The sequence below is a fragment of the Mus caroli genome, unplaced genomic scaffold (assembly GCF_978045245.1).
Source record: "Mus caroli unplaced genomic scaffold, Mus_caroli_1 scaffold_10, whole genome shotgun sequence".
In the NCBI taxonomy this organism is placed as follows: Eukaryota; Metazoa; Chordata; class Mammalia; order Rodentia; family Muridae; genus Mus; species Mus caroli.
Genome location: NW_028227265.1, coordinates 1,911,965 through 1,925,647, shown reverse-complemented (window position 1 = coordinate 1,925,647; position 13,683 = coordinate 1,911,965). Strand labels below are relative to the sequence as shown.

Sequence of the window (13,683 nt, the reverse complement as noted above, 5' to 3'; positions counted from 1 at the left end):
AATTTTGCGTTTAAGATGCCACCTGATCCTAAATCTGGGATGTCTCTATTCGATTGCAAATGAGCCCCCTCCAAAGCACCAGCCTCCCCTGGGTGGGCAGGCAGCCCCAGCTCTGCCTGGCACTCTGAGGCTGCATGTTGGCCTTACTGAGCCTGCCAAACTGCAGCCCTGTTCTTCAGTAGTCTCACAGGAGAGCGAGTGCCAGCCTGAGGTTATGCAGGTTCTTCTGGGCCAATTTGGATCTTCCAGGCTTCTGTTTCTCCCTTCTGCTGCTCCCCCTCCCCCTCCCCTCCCTCATTTAATTTATTGCTTGTGAGCTTTTCATTAAGGACAGGGCCAGTAGGCTGTCAGTCTGTTATGCTTGCTGCAGCTGCTTTTTGAGACTTAAAATAATAACATTTCTGAAAAGTCAAAGTGAGTGTTTAAAAATAATTCTTAACTCCAATTAATGTAACTCTTCTCTCTGTCTCAGTTCTAGGGTCTTAATCTAAGTACTTTTTAATCGGTGTTTTGCCTTTTGTTAAAAATTAAATAAGCCAAATTATCAACCTTTCATGTTCTGTATTATATAGGAAGAATTACATGTGTTTCCCATAGAATACATTCTAGTGCTTCCCACTGTTGTACAGACTGGTTTTTATCCGTATAGCTGTCAAATAGCCCTGAGGTTTGGTTGGGGACATTGGAAAACACATTTAGAAATAGCAGCATATTTAGATACAGAGTTTGATGAGGTTTCTTTTCCTGCACATAGCTTAGGAGGTAATGTAAATGAATGGGGAGACTTCTGTCTAGAAGAACTGCTGAAATCTGAACCTAAACCCTGACAGTCCAGAAGACAGCCATATGTCAGCCCACTTATAATGACCTTACAATGTTTACTTTTCAATGTAAACAATCTAATTTTAAAACAATCTAATCTTTTTTAACAAAGCATTGTGTCCCTGGCCTTGATGATGAAAACCAGTCTGTACTGATATTTCTCTTTCATTCTTCTAGAATGCTGAACCAAGCCAGATGCAGACTCCAAAAGAAACGGTAAGAAGCTTGTCTTTAGAGTGTTTCAATACTTGCTAATTCACTATGATACTGTTTTTCCTGTCTCTTTACCAAAGTGATCTAATTTTAAAATAATTTTTATTTTGTTCTATATTGGGGGAAAGGCCTTGTCCAATAGGCATAAAGAGGGATTATTTTCTGTTCCTTTGTACAATATGGTGAGGTTAAGAGAGTGTAGGATAAAGTATAATCAGGAAAGATATGGTGATGTGTCAGTGATGAAGGTAATCATAGTTGCTACAGTAAAAAAAGGAAGGGGATAAGTCAGGCGTTCAAGTTCAAATACAGATGTAGCTCAACTATGTTCCTTTTAGAAAACTAGCCCTAATCCACACTGGGAACTAAGGGTATGCCGTATTCTGTCTGTTATAAGCAATATGTTGGTCTCTGTGACAATATATTCCATGGTAGAAGAGAGAGAATTTAGTGCTGACAGTAATTAGCCAGATAAAAGTCAGGATCTTTGTATATTAAATGATCTTTATATCTTAAATAGCAAATAAAAATATTCCCAAACTCAGCCAAATATGGTGGTACATGCCTTTAACCCCAGCACTTGGGAAGCAGAGGTAGGTGGATCTCTGTGTGCTTGAGGCCAGCTTGGTCTACATAGTTAGTTACAGGACAACCAGGGATATGTAGGAGCCCTACTCCCTCCCCTATCCCACCCTCCAAAAGTTATAACCAAATAGGTAAACCAAAATCATCAGACTATAAGGCTTTAATCAGACTTGATTTTTAAAATACAGATGATACATAAACTATCAATGTAAATAAATAGAATGATATTTTCAAACATCTCATAATTTTAAAACTGGATGGCAAATAAGACCCCAGAGCAGAGTCAGGTCAGAAAGTAGCATCAATGAGTACAGGTTAGAAAGAGCCACAAGATTGAGGTTTTGGATGTATAATGACTCAGCCAGTCACAGCCATGAAAACCCTGAGGAGAGCTAAGGAGAGTGCTCTATCTGAAAAGATAGTCACTGTGGCAAAGACAATGGAGAGCTGTGTAGTGTGGACCAGCAGAGGTTGTCAAAGCACAGGCAAATAGGCCCTCTAACTCCAACGAGCAATTCCGCACACAAATTTTTCACACATGTATGAACTTGTATGTGTATTTATACGTATGTATGTTTGTGTCTAAAGATGGCATTTCAATTTAGTAGTAAACTGTGGCTTAGTCAGCCTGTACAACAACAGTTATAAAAAGTGGTTTATTTACTTAGTGCTGGGCTCGTCCCCAGATACATACTGAACATCCTATTACAGAGCTGAACTCACAGCCAACCATTCACCTTTACAAATTTGACACTTTCTTTACCAGCCACCATGGTAAATCCTAGCTGGTCCCGAACTTAAACATCAAAAGTCCTGGAAAATTATGAGCAAAAAGAAAATGTGAAACTTTTGATTTACTCTGGAAGAAAAAATACCTGTGACTTCAAAACCTGACACACAGGCAGCCCCCAGCTTACAAAGGGTCAAAATACCAGTTTCACAGGAGGGCAAAACATATGTATAACATCCTTTTATCTCAGTTTCCATGAGAAATCAGTAGGTGATCGGAGCACTGGAATGCCTTATCAGATGAAAATCTCTGCAGTAGATATTTTATCCACACGTAAGCTAACAGAGTGTTCGCTGCGGTGCTGGATAACGTTGGATATGCTAAATGCATTTTGGGTTTGCAGTGTCTTCAGCTTAGAATGGGTTTATCTAGGTATAATTTCACTGTGAGTCAAGGGACATTTCTGTTCTCCTACATCTTTATGTGTACATATTTATTTTTATCTTATGATTAGTATTATACATTGCTATAGCCGTATCCCAAAGCATTTGCTGTATAAACACAGGAAGAGGGATTTGCAGAACGGCTGTGGGATGAATGGCGCTCCTCTGCAGCTCTGAATCTTCCTGACTTCTGTGGTTTCTGCAAAGCATAATGTGATTAGAATCCTTCATCTGCCCACACCGATTCTTATCAAGTCTGAGGGATGTAGGGGTATTGGAAAGACAAACAGAGCCGACTCGCTAAGGAATTGAGTTGGAATTCCTTATGGTACCTTTACCAGGATAACAACTGCTTAATGTTTCTGACATATTTACCTCAATTTTTTCATCATTTGTTCTCAGCTGTCTTTGTAGCATAGCGATAAACTTTGTACACTTTTTTTTTTACTTAAAAACTTTATTATCTTCAAGGCTATTCTGGATTAATTACCTTTAGGTAATTTTTTTTCTTGTGAAAATCTCAAAAAGTTCTCTTCATCCACCTCTTCTGTAACTTTAATTTTTTTTCAAAACCTAATTTTAGTAATGGTTCTTAAAACACTTTAACCTCCCTTTCATTCCACCAGAGGTAGTGGGAAAGAAAAGAGATGGGGGAAGTGGACCTGTTTAGGAACATTCTTGGGAGCAACTCCTGTCTGTGGTGTCTGGGAATTGACAGTTCTGTTCAGTTACCAGTGGCAGCTCGATCCACTTGCAAACACTTCATGAATACATTAGCAGTCCAGCTTGGTAGAGTAGAGATATCAAACAAGAATCCACAACAGTGGCACTACCTAACAGAGACAGCCAGGCCTCAGCCTCAGCACGAGTCAGCAGAAAGGACCAGGAGGAATACCAGAAAAAGTTCTTTGCTATGCCTCTCTAAGCAAAGCAAAGATCAGTGAAGTCTCGAGACCCACAAGAGAGGCACAACTAGCTCTGTGAGCAACCTAGTTCAACTGCTGTCACTGTCCATTGAGTCCTATTTATACTCTACAAACATCCCATGTCCTCCATGAGTCTTGCCTCAGTTGACATCACTCTGCCAATCAACCCAAGTCCACTGAAGCAGCAAGAAACTGCAGCACACCAGCAGAAGTCTCTGTGTTTCTCTTTATGGAGTCCCGACAAATGCAGCTTAACTACTCAGTGTAAGGCAGACCAATACATGCATGTCATCAGTGAAGAATCCTTCATCACGTGTCCTTTCACATGCTTGTTTGAACAGAATATACTTTCACCTGTGTCTGCTTCAGCGAAATGTTCCTTCATGTGTTGCCACAGCAAAACACCATGCAACTGACTTTCCAAGGAACCCTGAAGTTTCTATTTCATCTTCCATTGTTAGCACTCTGGAACATTTGAACACCGGTTTCACCCTTTTCCTTCCATGCGGGCTTCACACTGTTCTCACTGTATAACATTTATTCCCCTGAACTGACAGTAAATTATCTAAGTAATTCTCTGTTTCTCCTGAATGTCTCAATGCAAGGACATTTTCTTATGTAGCCATACTCTAGTTGTTAGAACCAATAAAGTGACCTTGGTTTTACAGTGCTCCAACTGCCCACAGTAGTTTATAAAATAAACGAGTAAGAAGTCAGAATGGCCCTCTAGGCTCCAGCCCAAGCCAGGTCATGGCATGGCATTGAGTCATGTGTCTGGAATCTTCGTCTGGAGTGGTTCTTTAGTGTATCTTTGTTTTACATTTTTTGAAAATACTAAAGTGAGAACCTTTTTAATTCTTTAAAGAGCACATCTCTTTGAGAATATCCCTTCACTTGGGTTTTTCTGATTGTTTTTTTCCTTTGAATACTTTTCAGGTCAGATACTGGAAGTTAATAGCTATTATTGTTATAAACAAACAAAAAATAGTCTTTAAAAATATTTGTCCTTCGTTGAATCAGGAAATAACGTAGAAAGTCCAGATATGTGATTGTGATCTAAAAAGTATGAATAAGCACATACGTAAGAGTAAGGCATAGCTCTAAAGAATGCCTTTAGCAATTGGATGATTGTTCCCAGTCAGTTTATAGCTTTTAATTAGAGTTTGCAAAAGGGGACTGCCTATTATTGACCCATTCTTTCTTATTGAATGGCTTCCTCCCCTCTCTTTTGAATTTGAAGTATCTCTCCCTCATTATGGATCCTCCAGGAATCTACAGGCTAAAGACTCAGTAGAGCAGGACTCCTGTGTAAGAGCTTTGTGAACATATCACTGCTGTCTCCATGTGCTCCTCCCATCTTACTGTGCTCTGTATCGACGACTTTTTCCCCCTTTGTTTTCTTCTCTCTATTTTATGCATTTCTTCGACCCAGAGATTTGATAGTCACTCCCCCTTCTTTAGGAATGATTGATGTGATTAAGTTCACTGTACTTTCACAGTCCCTCCTGGGCAGTCAGAATCTCAGCTACTGGGACTAGTGTTAACAGAAGAGAAAACACTAGGTAGGGAATGAAGAAGGCTGTTGGTCATTTTTCTTCCTCAGTGGACATTCTTCTCTGAGGATTATGGGAAACTCGATAGCTTTCACAGGGCATGCTAGGCAGAACCCCCATTTCTAATAGGCTTGGCCAAAACAAAACAAAACACCTTTGTTTTCTGGACATTAAAGGCAAATTTGCTGATGGAGAAGCATGCAGGGGAGAACTGCAGTCAAGTTTGATGGGAACTTGTTCATGCTTTACAGACATGCACACAGTAGATACCCACTACCCATGTGTGTGAGAGAGCAGCCAAACCAGCTGAAGCATGTTGGAGAACGTGTTAACCTTTGTGCTGAAGTGCAAACTAGAACCCTTTAGTTGAAGGGACACAGCTTCAGGTGGCACAACAAGGAGGTAGAAAGTGGTTTCTACTCTGCCGGAGCACGGAGGTCCCTGCACTAGGTCAGCGTTTATCATGATGCATCTCAAAATGGTTTTTGAAAAGCAAGCTTTTAAAAGTTACTGCTTCCCCCAAACCCTAAATTTCTAAAAGCTGGTGTTAATTTCAGTCTCCTTCAAGAGCCAAGAGGATTAATAATGAAATGCTAATGAGGCTGACAGTGCCTCCCTTCAATGTTCTTAATGGCAATAAAGTCTCAAGGTTTGATACAAGAACCATAAGAGAAGACCCTCCCACCCCACCCCCAAGGCCTCTTGCAGGTTTTCACAGTAAGTGAAACTGCCAAGCAAGGCAGTGGGGGAGCGCTCCCACCTTGATTAGCCTTTTTCTTCATGAATTCACTCAGCTCCTTGTCTTGATTTTTCAAGTAGGGGGAAAAAAAAAACAACAAAACTGAGAATTTTAAGCTTTTGTAAAATCATTATGGAAATGTTGGAATCAGTAAACATGAGAAAGCCAAACTGAAGATCTAAATCTGCCAATGACAGTTAAGGTCCTCTGAATTGGAAAAAAGAATTGGTAACGGTTGAGTCCCTGTGTGCATAAAACACAGCTGTGATTCCTTGAATTTAGCAAAGCCCAAGAACCTACAGTATCCATGACTTCTCAAACGCAGCATTCTCAGTAAAATCTATTTGTCTCCTAATTGTTTCTGAATTCCAAATACAAGCAGACAGTGATGTGGCTTGGAGTTATTGATGCTGTTTTTTTTTTTCTTTTGATTATTGAAATCTCCCACATGGGGTGTTCTTTTAAGTATTATTACTTCAGTTGTTTGTAATGCTGATATGAACACGGTTTCTTTTACATGTTTGCTAGGCCAGTGCTCTCACACTGAAATGCTCCCAGCCTCCAGATGGTATATTTTTGCATTTACAGTAAGACTGCAACAGTAGTCATTTATAGAATAATTAATTACCTAGTGTTTTGTTTTAGAGAAATGAAAAATGAAGTGAACATTAGCATTTATAGAGCATTGCATGAGTATAAAGATATTTCTGTATAATAAATGTGTGATATATCAATATTTTGATACAGTTACTTGACCTTGGTTTGTCTCCAGTTCACTAGTTTTATTGATTTGAACCACAATTATTCTCTGGGAATATTGTAAAGATGAAGTGGTTACAAAGAGCAGAGAAGCTCAGTCAGATGGTAAATATTTACTTTATATTGACACTATCCTTTAAACATTTATTTTTCGTTATTACTGCATACTAACCATGTTCTAAAAAGGTTGCAGTTTTATATCATTGAAAACTGACTCCTTACTCACTGTCCAGCTATTCTTTGAAATGTTTCCAAGAATGCACTCCTGCATGGCTGGCCATGTAGGCCAGGAGCTTCTAGACCGCCTTTCATGAGGCCCCTGCTTTATCACCAGTGACACAAACATGTATGCACACACACACATATGTATGTATGTTTGTGTGTGTGTATATATATATATATATATATATTTGAAAAGCCTCAAATTCACTTTTAAATCATTTTATTGTTACTTGATTTAGGCACTTAGAATTTTTCAAAAATTGGATAGGATACAAAAAAAAAAAATCCTGTTCCTATCCTCTATAATAACCAAGTTTTATGAGGAACTGAGAGTTGTTTGAAAGCCGTCCATCTAGGGTGACAGTTCACCACTGTAACTGATGGTCCACTTTAAATGACTAAAAAGGACGCTACAGCAGTGTTTCCAATTTGGGAAACGGGAGGACTACTTTTCAGGCTTCTCTGAGGCCTAAGCATTCTAAGACTGATGCTGCAGGAGAAGTCTGTTTTTTCCACTTGAGATGGTTTGTTTCACCTTTGGTGGGGTTGCTGAGGACCTGGACAGCAACCTGCCCTTTCTTCTTGGGTACTGAACTTGCATTTAGTAATAGAATGTGGACTCACACCATACTCCATTTAGTTATAGATTCATTTTTCATTTCTTCCTCTACTTTAGGTGGGGGGGTTGAACAAGAGTTTATATATCCTAACTGTGTGGGATCTTGAAAGACTTTCTTTGAGCATCTTCAGTTAGGAAACCAAAGAGTTGTACATAGCTAATTAATTAAACAATGGTGCTTATGCGATATTCGTCAGTGATATGATGTGTGATTGTGAGATTATGGAAATCTCTTCCCAGATGTTATTCGGTTCTATCTTGTCTCCCAGATGTTGCTGGTTATAGCTCAGCACTGGCCCTAAATCTGAGCACCTTTCCTGGCTAGCTTTGTATCATTGGGTTTTTGATATTGCCTATGCATAAAATGGACACAGTGTCAGTGAATATTGAACTAACTGCTAATGACTGTAAATCCTCCATGCAAAGACAAATGATTTGCTTATCTTGGCTTTTTAAAAGTTGTTTTACATAGCAAAGACAGAATAGTACAAAGACTTTGCAGACTAGCCCCAGACTTTAGGAGTCTATATATCTCTTTTGTGTTATCCCTGTGTTTCTTAGAGTCACTTGCAGGTTTGGTACAACACTGATGTAAGCATGGCCTGAAGCTCCTCACTACCAGACCAGGCTCAGGGTTCATCTTGAAAGACAGTTGTACCATCCTCATGGATCCTGTCAAGGAAAGAAACCTGCCTATTCTCATTAGAGAACTTGTTATTAGAGATCTTTCTTGTAGTAGTTGGAGAAAGAGGCATCGATATTTTAATACCCTGTGCAATTCTTTTCCCTTTTAGAAAGCTGAAGATGAGGACGTTGTTCTCACACCCGATGGTACCAGGGAGTTTCTGACTTTTGAAGTTCCACTGAATGACTCAGGATCTGCAGGGCTTGGTGTCAGTGTCAAGGGGAACCGTTCCAAAGAGAACCACGCAGATTTGGGGATCTTCGTTAAGTCCATTATCAATGGTGGAGCTGCATCTAAAGTAAGAGCTGGTCATTCTCGTTCATCCCACTGCTGGCGAGGTTTCTCACCCACCCCTACCCCCACCCCCGACTGATACGTTCTTTTAGTAACATTTTCTTTATAGATCCTCTATTTAGGTGAACATTTGGGGATTGGAGCTCATTACTTTAACTCTTCATTCTATCTCATCTGTAGTCTTATTCGTTCAGTGATAATAATGTGGGAAGGCAAAGCATGAGTCCTGGGCTGGGGAGAAGGTATCCTTTTCCTCCCCCTCTTGGGAGGACATTTGCTCCTTCTAGACCTAGAGTGAGTTTCCTAGCTGTTTATAGAAAACAGTTTTCTACAGTTGTCTTGATGTTCATGGATCTCATTTCTAAACCACCTTGATGGCTGTTTCTGAAAGCAAGCAAGCCCATGATGATCACTTTGTGTCCTTTGAATTAGTATTCCATTTAGTTAACAGATTATAATAATGGCTTGGGAATGTCTAAAAGGCTGAAATAGACAGAGGCTACAGCAGCTGCTTACAATGAGATGAAAGCCCCCAGATCCCTTTTTCTTTCCTTTTTTGTTTTAATTATTTAAACTTACAGAAAAGCAGTCTCTTGCAGACTGCTCAGCAATCCTCACTTGCCTTCTTCACAGGATGGAAGGCTGAGGGTAAATGACCAGCTGATAGCTGTGAATGGAGAATCTCTGCTGGGCAAAGCCAACCAGGAAGCCATGGAGACTCTACGGAGGTCCATGTCCACCGAGGGCAACAAGCGAGGCATGATCCAGCTCATTGTGGCGAGGCGGATCAGCAGATGTAACGAGGTAAAGAGAGGATGATGCCTGGGAGAGCCATCACTTATCTCTTTGGCTATATGAGGTTGTGCGGGTTTGTCAGGAGAACATCTTGTTTTCAAACATTGTCTCATGTGACCCAGCATAGTGTGAACTTTCTGTGGAGGATGACTTTAAACTTCAGATCCTCTAGCTCCACTTCTCCAGTGCTGGAGTTACAAGTATGCACCATCATTTTTGGTTATACAATAGAGGGGACCAAACCTAGGGCTTATTCTAGACAAATGCTCTATGAACTGAGCTATAGCCCCAGCCTTATGACATACTTGCTATAGCAAGGCCAGATCTCCTAATCCTTCTAATCCTTTCAAATAATGCCACTTCCTATTAACTGAGGTTCAAATATATGAGATTATGGAGGCCTTTCCTATTCAAACCAACACATACTTGTATTGTTTTTATTTGCCAAGTGTAGAATGAAATAGGCATAATTATTAAGCTAATTTTTACAACAAAGATCAATATAACATTAACTGAAAACCTCAGTCATTCTTTTGAATGGGAAGAATTCAAATTTGATCCTGAGAGTCCCTGTTACCCACAGGACTGCCCCTCTTTATTCTACTAGTGGTGCTAAGGGGTGGATTCCAGATATTACACTGGCTGGTCATGTGTTCTTACTGACTTGTATCTCAGCCTTTCAGTGATGTCTTGAACAGTGGTTATTTTTTGTGAAATCATTGTTTGGTATTTTTAGTCCAAGTTGTGCAGATGCTTGTGAATAGTTCTCAGAATGGTGTGCAACACATGTATCTATATTAGGTAGTTCTTTAGAGAAATGAGTTGTTTCCAATTCCTGAGGACAGTGGTTAGCGGACAGGTATGTATTAAACATCTTCTGTATGTTAGAAATTTTGATAGGTTCTGAAAACACAGCAGTGTCTATTCACAAAAGTATCATCACCTTGATCTTTTTAAAAGCAAGATCCGGAAGCTAAGAAGACAGCAGAGAGGGAAGATGCTGCTGCACAAACATGAGGACCTGAGTTTCCATCCCAGATACATAGAGACAAAAGAATCCGTGGATTCTGGAGCTCACTGGCCATCCATCTGGCTGAGTCTCCGAGCCCCAGGTTCAATAAGAGATTCTGACTCAGAAAAAATAAAGCACAGAGCCATAGAGGGTATCAACTGCTGGCATGTGCACACACATACATACATGCATGGATGCATGCATACCCACCCACTACCACACACACATTCACATATACTCACACACAATCTCATAAACACGCACACACCCTGAATGTGGAATGGTGTGGGAGACTTTTGCAATAAAGAGTAACAAAGATCATTCTGTTTCTGTAGGATTCTGATTCCCCAAGAGTAAGGCAAACGTGCACCAGCTTGAAAATGTTTTGATAAAGGCACTGATTTATTCCATTTTGCCCTATGAAAGATGTGAATCTAGATTCCCTACTGAAATATCCCTGTCACTTTTACTTCTACGTTTGAATTTACATGAATGAAGACGATTTAAGTGTGGGAGCAGCCATGATCCACATAGCTGACTGTGTTTCTCTGTTATCATTTCCTATATGGCTGGTTCTTACTGTTTCTTAGGACACAGTAGCTTATAGTTTGTGTGTGTGTGTGTGTGTGTGTGTGTGTGTGTGTGTTGCTGAGTAAGTATGGAGAAGCTATTTGTACTGAGAGGATTTGACTAAAGAATTATGCAGCCAAAGGAGCGCAGTTTGGGTTCCCAGTAGGCCTCACGTGTGCTTTTGCTGGTGTGAGATTTATATCACTTCCCAAAACATTTTCTGTCCGAGTCATCGTGGAAGGATTGTGTAAATTATGCTACAGTAAATATAGGTGTCCCCATAGGCCATCCTGCTGTCATGAGTGAGTCCCAGTCTACAGTAATGTTCTTGAGCTCCTTGTAGGTATGAGTCTAGTCTGAGTCTGTAGCATAGTATCTCACCCAAGTCTCTTGAAGTTAAAGGCTTGTATTCTTGATGTTCTCTTAGAAAAGGCAGGAATTCATGAAAAGAAGCTTCTGTATTGGCCACATGGTTCTGTTCCTCGTGGTTGGGGTGCTATATTGTGTGTATGTGGGGGGGGGGGGAGGCAGTTGATGTATGCATATGGCACACATGCATTTGCTTATCTATGACATTCTCTGAGGCAGGGTCTCTCTGACATCACAGTTCTCCAGTTTGGCTAGACTGGCTGGACTGTAAGTCCCTGTGATCTGCCTGAGATCTCTCTCCACTTGTCTACCACTCTACAGCACTACACTTTACAGAAAGTACTGCCGTGACTTGGTTTTACACAAGCACTGACGCTCTGAACTCAAGTCCTTGTGTTTACTGCACAAAGACATTATCCTCTGAGCTCTTTCCTTCTCACCCCTACCCAAAGTGCTTGCCTCACACCCAAAAGTCCCTGGGAAAGCATTTACCTAGCTCCATAGCCTCTCTGTGTAGACTGTCTGCCTAACATCGGCATAGCCTTATATCTGATCTCCACACTAGTTGCTGTTTAAAACCTGTGTTTCTTGTAGTTCTGCAGCATGCAATGGTCTCCTGAGCAGTGCTTCTGGTCTACTTTGCTTGATGTCGGAGTTCTAATCTCTGCTCTCTTTCCTCTGCTGTGAGTCTCTGGCTCCACTTCCTGTCCTTCCTGTGTATGTGAGCCTCAGACTCTTCCCAGGTTGATCCTCTCTGCATATCTTCCCAAGCTGATGCTTGCTTCCAAGCTTGTTCCTCACCTGCACAGTATGTTTGTGTTCCACAAAATCCCAACATTTTTCATGAGGAAAATATAAGGGAACTAGTCACCTTGTGTTAGCATACATAGACATGTGGTGTCATCTACTGCAAACAGCACTGTCTGATCGCCCTTTACTACATTTACATTTCTTTGTCCTTATAGATCAGAGACTTTGTGTGTAGAGGGACCTGTGTAGGTTCTGTGTAGACATGGTGCTCTTCCAGATAAAGGCTTGAGCATCCCTGTGGTTGAGGGTTTGTGGGTGTTCCTGGAACAGATGCCCAAGGATACTGAAGGATAATGATGTAATGCTGAATCTCATGAGCTTGTGTTCTGCCAACAACCTCCTCCTATGCAGAGATTAGAGATGTTCTCCATGCATATCTCCTAAGCACTGGAAATATGTCTTCAGAGATATGAGGTTCCCATAAGCTCTCAGACATGGCCTCTCTATCTATGGCTTTGTCTGGGAGTGTCTCTTCCCAGCCCGTTCTTGTGCATCTGAGCTGTCCTAATGTAGATACTGCCCTTCCCTGTGTTCTGTTAGAGACTGACTCTCACTAGCTAGATGGACCTTCTTCCACAGTCTGCCAAGCAAATTGATCTCTTTAGTTCTCCAGGGTAGATGCCTGGTCATGTCGCCTGGCCCCAGGGTCAGGCCATTGTGGAATTGTCTGCATTGCTCCACCTGATCATGCTCTGTTTCACAGACACGTAGGTGCCTGGTAACTCACCTGGTCTCTCTTTACCTTGAATCTGGCTGCTGCTTCTACCACCTTTTCCTCCTCGCTGAGTCCCTCAGGCATCCTTTCAACTTTAGAATACTCTCTTCACTATGTTTTCATAGCCCCTTTACTTCTGAAGGATGATGGGAGATTTTTAGAAATTGTGCCCTATCCCTATTCACTCCTAAAGGATGATGTTATTAAAGACAGATTTGGTTGGTTGGTTGTTTTTGTTAGTTTGGTTTTTAATATCATGATTTTTTTTCTTTTTCCTTCCTTCCTTCCTTCCTTCCTTCCTTCCTTTCTTCCTTCCTTCCTTCCTTCCTTCCTTCCTTCCTTCCTTCCTTCCTTCCTTCCTTCCTTCCTTCCTTCCTGTTTGGAATACATGAAACAGGAAGACAAATTGAGAAATCTGTTGCCTTCCAAAGGAGGCTGGAGGGGACTAGTACCTCTGTGTGGTCCTCAGAATAAGCTATGTATGAGAATTAGGCTGATTTTAAATATCTGAAGGGAATGGATATTTGTGGGAATTGCTGTAATTTGTCATAGAATAGTTATTTCAGTATGTCTGTTAGAGAAGCAATTCTATATAAAACCTTGTTTTAGCCTAAGAATAAAGCTCTGCCAGGTGAGCCGTATCTTAAATCTCATGTGAGGGGATTTAGATATCAAGGACTGCTTCAAAATTAATTCTTTCTTTAGATTTTATCCTTTTGGAATTAGAAAGCTACACAGAATAGAAGCGGCCCTGAGGAATAAGTCCTGATTCTTGACCTGTGTGTTTTATGAGATGAATTTGGATAGGTCAGTGAAGAGGGG

At 40.8% G+C, this 13,683-nt stretch overlaps 1 protein-coding gene across 9 annotated transcripts in view; it reads left to right on the top strand.

Moving 5' to 3' along the window:
- The window catches only part of Pard3 (par-3 family cell polarity regulator), a 544,654-nt gene that overhangs the window by 315,678 nt on the left and 215,293 nt on the right, over nt 1-13,683 (top strand). For all 9 annotated transcript variants that reach the window (XM_029480763.2, XM_029480762.2, XM_021170616.3 and 6 more), the window contains exons 12-14: nt 1,000-1,038; nt 8,406-8,594; nt 9,224-9,394. In XM_029480763.2, the coding sequence (XP_029336623.1) occupies nt 1,000-1,038; nt 8,406-8,594; nt 9,224-9,394 (399 nt within the window). The remainder of the gene's footprint in view (nt 1-999; nt 1,039-8,405; nt 8,595-9,223; nt 9,395-13,683) is intronic.